The sequence below is a fragment of the Trichosurus vulpecula genome, chromosome 3 (assembly GCF_011100635.1).
Source record: "Trichosurus vulpecula isolate mTriVul1 chromosome 3, mTriVul1.pri, whole genome shotgun sequence".
NCBI lineage: Eukaryota > Metazoa > Chordata > Mammalia > Diprotodontia > Phalangeridae > Trichosurus > Trichosurus vulpecula.
The window spans coordinates 203,996,132-204,003,516 of NC_050575.1; the positions used below are offsets into that span (position 1 = coordinate 203,996,132).

The following is a 7,385-nucleotide window of genomic DNA, read 5'->3' on the forward strand; positions in this document are numbered from 1 at the left end:
GTGACAAAGTCCCCAAACACTTGCTAGTTATGTGACTCTGGGCAAGGAACTTAACGCCTGTCTGCTTCACCTTCCTCTATGAAATAAGCGTAATAATGATGCTTACTTCCCAGGGTTGTTGTGAAGACCAAAGGAGATAATGCGGTTATCTCTTCCACACCTCAACTTTCCCCCTTGCCCTTTCCATATATCTCAGGATGGCATAAGAAATTAAGTGGGAATTTGGGGGGGAGTTTTGTGGAAGCCAAAGATGACACAGAGCCTATGACCAAATACTTAGCCCAAATTTTACAATAAGTACCGTAAACACCCCATAAAAGACAGAGAAAAAATTCAGACTTCCTCTCTGGTATGAAGGGAGGGCCAAAAAATTTTATGCACATTTTTGAGATCTCGGGGCGCCACACCCCTAACTCCCTCGGTGTAGAAGGGATAACTGTAATTGTAACATGCTTAGCACAGTGCCTGGCACATAGTAAGCTCTATATAAATGTTAGCTATTATTATTATTACAGCATGTTAAACCTGCAAGCAATATATAAATACTAGCTATCGCCATCACCTTCATTTTAGGGGCTGCACTAGGGCAGAGAAAGTCCATACATGAGACTACTGTTTCCAAATGAGAGTTGTTAAAGGGTATGTTTTACATCCACCAAGGCCTCAGAAGGCGAGAGATAGCAGGGTGAGGGGGTAGAATAATATGTCCCAAGACAACTTCCCAGCTTTCTCATGCTGTACAAGAGAAATCCCTCATCTGATGAGGGTTAGAGTGCTCCTTGTTTTCAGTGGTTCTGTGAAGGCATTTGGTGGGGAGCAGGCTCCTAGATCAACATGTATGTTCCTATTACTGCTGCTTCCAGAACTAAGATTTGGGGCAATTGAATATCCAAATTGATTAAAGGGGCTTCCAATCACAGTCTAGGAAGATTCTCCTATTGACTTAAGGTAAAACAAAAAAAGGGGATACAGAAAATCTTAGCTATGACCCCAGGTGGTATGGGGCCATTTGTGCCCAGGTGGACCCTTATCCATGAACTTATAACTGGGGAGATTTCCTTGGCTGGTTTTAGGGGTTAAAGCAAAAGAAAGCAAGAAGAAATTAAAACTGCACACATATATGCAGATGTATGTGTGACTATATATATACATTATGTGTATATGAATATGTATTCATATATACATATACATACACATATATATGTTTACATGTCTGGGTATGTATATATACATAAATGTATGTGTACATATATTTTACATGTGTATTATAGTAACCAATTAATATGGGTATGAGTCTTTCCAGGGAATTCTGCCTCTAAATTGCCTGACCTTGGCCTTGGGTTGTTTTCTCCAATAAGGAGTGAAGGCCCTAGGTTGGATGTACTTCTAGCTTTCCCCCTGAGGATTACACATGTGGATGCTAACTGAGATTCTATGAGGGATAGGGCAATAAACTTCCAAGGTGCAAAGAGCCTGACATGGAGAAAAAGGCCTCAATTATGACTATTAATTGTTTGCTATCATATATATGCATGAATGTGTGGATACATGCATGTCTCCTCTAGCAAGCAGAGGAAGGATGACAGTCACAGGTAGAAAATCCTAGCAAGCAAATATATTTTCATGCCTGTCATAAGCGAATGTATAAGAACCACAAACCAGGCACCGTGAAGTGAATCTCAGTGGTCACAGTTGAGTTATCTGGCCCAGATAACACCAGTCCAATTGATAGCAGTTGCCCACCCCCACCCCCACCCCCACCCCACAGGCCCAGTGCTTCATACTGCACTAAAGTTTGGGGTAAGGGTTACCCCAATAGTGAATGCATACTATAAGCTAAGCTCTGTACTCAGGCTGAAAGGAATACAGAGAAGAGCATAGGGCCTTTCAATTTCCAGAAGTTATTGGTGACAGGTCCTGGGTATGAGAGATGCTCCCCTACTTCCTGGACAGAGTCCCAATGGCAAAGAACGTTGTCTTCATGGAATCCGGGTCTACAGGGTCCAACAGCTTCAGCTCAAAGGCAGAAATCAGTCTAAGGAAAGAAAACCAGATTGGGTCTTTGAAGTTCCAAACTATGCCTCCTCTCCCCTACCCCCAATCGAGCCCTGGATGTCTCAATTGCTAGCCTGTTTATCCAAGAACAAAGGAGACAGAGGGACAGGACATCCTGAGATCATTCCAACATTAAGTGTACAAGGAAAAGGTATCAAACTGTATCTAGTTCTGGGTAAAGAGAAATTAGTGACAGAAGATACGAGTTTTCTTGCAGGGACCTAGGGCCAGCAGGTCCTGCAAAGTGTTTTAGAGCATGTAAAACTGAATCTTCTACTCCTTTCCTTCTTTCAACCAATTAGTTGTCAATCAGTGGTGACGATTTAATCGATTAAAATTGTGGTTGACTGACAGATTCTGATTGACAGTTTGTTGTTGTTTGTTCGTTTCAGTTGTATTTGACTCTTTGTGACCCCATTTGGGGTTTTCTTGGCAAAGATACTGGACTAGTTTGCAATTGCCTTCTCCAGCTCATTTTACAGATGAGGAAACTGAGGCAAAGAGGGCTAAGCAACTTGCCCAGGCTTCATGCAGCTAATAAGTGTCTGAGGTCAGATTTGAACTCAGGAAGATGAGTCTCCCTGACTCTAGGCCTGGAGCTCTGTGCACTATGGCGCCACCTAGCTGCCCAATTGATAGCTTAGCCAGCCAACATAGCCTCATCCTGTGTTGTCTAGTTACCTGTCAACATGCAGCCAGGTGGTGCAATGGGGTAGAGGGCTTGGCTTGGAATCAGGAGAACCTGAGTTCAAATCCAGCCTCTGACACCAGCTGTGTGACCCTGAGCAAGTCACCTAGGTCAGTTCTACCTTTGTTGTGAGGATCAAATTAAATAATGTTTGTAAAGCGCTTAGCATGGTACCTGGCATAGACCGGGAAACACCGGGCACCGGGGAATTCTCAGAGGGCCACTTAGTTTGTCATCAGTTTCAAAGGATTTAGCACTAGAAGGAATCTTCAAAATAATCTAGTCCGATCCCCCCTTTTTAGGGGGAAAAATGATTCCAAAAACATGAAGTGCCTGAGGAAGGTCATTCAGGTGGCAAGTACCAGAGCTGGGATTCGAACCCGGATCTTCTGGCTCCAGATCCCATGTTTATTCCATGGGCCAACGTCGCTTCCTCTTAGCACCACGAAATGAACTGTGGGAAGGCTGTCTCTACATGGAGCATTGGCCTAATGGTGGCTCAGGAGCCTGGCACCGAGACGCACAGAGGAAGCTTCCAGGTCAGAGCATGAAGGCAAAGGAGATCTGGGTCAAGCTTCCTGAATGGGAGTGAGAGCCAAGGAGAGTGGACATTGGGAAGAGCTGGATGCTGTTGGTTGCGGGGGTGGGGTGGGGTAGGCTGATAACACATAGATTCCATGTCTCCTGAGGACATGTAGCTATCCCCATGCGACTCATATCCTTGACTCTGGTTCCCCCCCGCCCCTGTGTCCTCCTTTGCCTCATTTCTAATACTTTTGGCCTCTCTTCTTTCCCTCTCTGAGTCTGTTTTGTCTTCTCCTGTGGTCTCCCCAGCCTTGTTTCTAATGGTTTTGTCCCCTCTTCTTTCCCTCTCTGAGCCTGGTCTGTCCTTTCCTGTGGTCTCACCAGCATGCTTTCTAATACTTTTGTCCTCTCTTCCTTCCCTCTCTGAGGCTCGTCTGTCCTCTCCCGTGGCCTCCCCAGCCTTGTTTCTAATGCTTTCGTCCTCTCTTCTTTCCCTCTCTGAGGCTGTTCTGTTCTCTCCCGTGGTCTCCCCAGCCTCATTTCTAATGCTTTTGGCCTCTCTTCTTTCCCTCTCTGAGCCTGGTCTGTCCTCTCCCGTGGTCTCCCCAGTCTCATTTCTAATGCTTTTGGCCTCTCTTCCTTCCCTCTCTGAGCCTGGTCTATTCTTTCCTGTGGTCCCACCAGCATGTTTTCTAATACTTTTGTCCTCTCTTCTTTCCCTCTCTGAGGCTGGTCTGTCCTCTCCTGTGGTCTCACCAGCCTCACTCTCTGGTGTCTCTGTGCCCTTTTCCTCCTTGCCCATAAACTCTGATCCAGCCAAGGTTTCTTCACTTCAGGCTTTGATCCCCTCAGGACTCAGACATTAAAAGCTGCAGTGATGAAATCATAATATTTCTTCTTTGTGAACCCTGCTCGGCGCTGTGGCACTTGTTGGTTTCAGCATGAAGAGAGCAGAAGGAAACTAGGGCAAGGTAGGCGACTCCCAGATTTCTTGGATCCTGGAGAAAGTGTGAGGATGGGAACTAGCCTTGTACTTCCATCCACATCCCTGGCCAGGGCCCCTGCCTAGAAGTCCAGGCCCTGGCTGAGTGATCTACACATTTTGTTCCCATATCCCAAGTCTAAGTCAAAGCCCCAGTCACATCAAGAAGGAGTCCCAGGGACAGGACTCTCAGACTGAAACATCTCTCATAGACAGTCCTATTTCCCAGGATAATTGGTTTGGTGGTTGGAGGTGGAAGGGGCAGAGGGAGGTGGTACAGGAGAGAGAGAGAAATAGGAACATGGAGAACAGAGAGATATAGAGAGAAAGAGAAGAACTGGGCCCTCCCTTTGGGAGTCCAGCTCTGAGGTTAGGAAAAAGGGATGGATAAAGGAAGAAGAGGAGAGAAGAGAACTGAGCTTAGGCAGCCTCCATACCTGTCACTGGAGCTGTGCAGACCTTCCCACACATGCCCTCACAGCACTTCATGGTGTCCTGACAGTGCCCATCATCTTCACACTGGTTTGGAGTCAGACACAGGTCTGTCTTAGGTGGGCATTGCCCTGCTTTCACTGGAGCTAACAGAGGTAAGACCTGGACAAGTCAGTCTCTAGGAAACATCTCTTGCAGTCCAGGTGCTGCCTGAGGTACCCAGCTCACTTTCTACTGGGTGGGCCAACCACAGGGCACCCCTATCCAGTCCCAGAGTAATCTGATACAATCCAAATTTGGAGCCTCTGCCTCCTGCTCTGATGGGTGGGCTAACCCAACAGCATCTCTATCCAGCGCTAGGAGGCCTACCATAGCTAACATCTGGAACCTCATCACAACCCACATCTTAAGCCTTCAGTTCCTGCCTTCCTAGGGAGAAATCTCCTTTTCCTCCCTCCCTGCCCCCTGCTCCCAGCAGTCTCAGACCTAGAAGATTCTAGGACTGTGGCTCATTGCCTTGGGGGCTTGATCTGTCCTCTCACTATGGCCTCCACCCACAAGGTTGTCCATTTCCTCCTTGGGCACTGCGGTGACTGGTGGGACTCCAGAGAAGCCCTGACTGCAGCCACCCCTTCCTGGAAGAGGCTTCCCCGACCTGAAGTGCTTCTAGTCCCCCTCCCCCACCCCAGCCACTGGACTTCCTTACCTGTGTCGTTAGTCCCCACGGGGGACACACACTTGAAGCCACAACGATAATAACAGCATTTCTGATTGTTGGAGCACTGCTCATCTCTCAGGCACTCCCTGGGCTCTTCCTGAATACAGAGGAAGGGATCATAGGGGCAACTCCCTCCTCTCATGGTTTCTAGAGAAGACCAAAGGTGTGAGGACAGGGACTAGGCTTGAGCTCCCACCCACGCTTATGACCAGGGAGCCTGGACTTTCCCACTTGAACTTGTCTACAGAAATCCAGACATATGTATTTATTAACTCTGTGACTATGGGCAAGTCATTTTCCAATTCTGGATTTCAGTTTCCTCTTCTATGACGTGATAGGGATGGACTAGGGCATCTCTACAATCCCTCCCAGCTCTAAATTCTATGATTCTAAGAGCAGAAAAAAAGGTCTTGGAAGTGAGGTGTGGGATTGGGGAATGAGGGAAACCTTGGTAATCAACTCTAAGGAGAAAGGATCACAAAATCAAACATTTAGAGCTCCAAGGGACCTCAGAGATCATTTTCCACACGAGGATCCCGAGGCCCAAAGATGATAAGCAACTCCTCCAAGATGAGGAAGTCATGAGCGGCAGAGCTAGGATCCAAACTCAGGTCCTCTGACTCCAAAGCCAGCCCTGTCTTTAATAACACAGGAGGGGAAAGGCAAGAGAGCCTTTCAGAGATGGCAGCCACAGGCAGGCAAAAAATGACTGAGAATGGGGGGGGGGGGCGGTGATAGTAGCTCAATTTCTATAACACTTTCAACTTAATAAATAGCTTTGCCTATGCATATCATCCCATTTTGTAAATGAGGAAACTGAGACTCAGGGACGTTAAGAGCCTTACTGAAGTAAGGAATGGGTCCAGGCTTCCTGACTCAAAGAACAAATAACTTTGTGCTGTGTAATGCTGCTTCCCAAAGAAAAAGACAGAAAGAGACGATGACAAGAGAACCAGGGACAGAGAAAGTATCAGAGAGTGAGAATAAGATAGAGAGTGATGGACAGGGATAGAATGATGAAGAGAATGAACAGGAGAGCAAGAGAAAGAGATAGGAAAGAAGGAAAGAAGGAAGGAAGGAAGGAGGGAAGGAAAGAAGAGGGAGGGAGGGAAGTGGGGGGGAAGGAAGTAGGGAAGGGGAAGGAGGGAGGGAGGAAGGAAGGAAGGAAGGAAGGAAGGAAGGAAGGAAGGAATAAAGGAAGGGAAGTAGGGAGGGAGGGAGGAAGGGAGGAAGGAAGGAAGGAAAGAAAGAAGGAAGGAAGAAGGGAGAGAGGGAGAAAGGAAGGAGTGAGAGAAGAAAGAAGGAGGGAAGGAGCAAGGGAGGGAGAAAGGAGGGAGGGAGGAAGAAATAAGGAAAGAGAGAAGGAGGGAAAGAAAGAAGGAAGGAGAGAGGGAAGGAAGGAAGGAGAGAAAGAAGGAAGGAAGGAAAGAAGAGAAAGGATGAGCCAAAGCCAAAACTAAGACTGAGAAAAAGGTTGAGAGACAGAGATAGACAGTGAGATTCAGACAGACACCCACAAGAACATGAGCATAAAGCTTAAACCCTGGACAATAAAAAACTTATCCAACAGTTTGGAAGGGTAGAGGGAAATCCCCTGTTCTCCATCCTGATGACTCCTCTGACCTCACCTTTTCTAGAAGGCTTAAGGGTCCCTGATGATGCCAGAGTCGCAAGGGTAAGGGATGCCACAAGGAATAAGAGGTTCCTGGACTTCATGGTGAGCTCAGGCAGAGAACACTGAGACAGACGGTGCAGGGGCTGGCATTTCTATCTACCCAAACAGGTTAAGTTTCAGTAACGGGTTTTTCCAGTGGAGTTGCACAAGCGGGAAGTTTGGGCTTAAATGAACAACCTTAGAATTCCAAAGTTGTGAGAGCCATTTCTCTGTCTCCAGGAAGCCTCTGAGGCCCCGGGCATCAGGCCTCATGTTTCTGGAAATGATGAGAGGGAAAGGGAGGAGCAGGATGGCACAATGTCTGCTAAGC

The 7,385-nt window shown here is 47.2% G+C and overlaps 1 protein-coding gene across 1 annotated transcript; it reads right to left on the minus strand.

Moving 5' to 3' along the window:
* Positions 1-3,283: 3,283 nt before the first annotated feature.
* LOC118842371 (WAP four-disulfide core domain protein 5-like) lies at positions 3,284-7,116 on the minus strand. The gene is made up of 4 exons (XM_036749912.1): positions 7,029-7,116; positions 5,389-5,547; positions 4,688-4,828; positions 3,284-3,321 (listed from the first exon to the last, which is right to left on the minus strand). The coding sequence occupies exons 1-4, from the start codon at positions 7,114-7,116 to the stop codon at positions 3,284-3,286; spliced, it is 426 nt and encodes a 141-aa protein (XP_036605807.1).
* Positions 7,117-7,385: the final 269 nt, after the last annotated feature.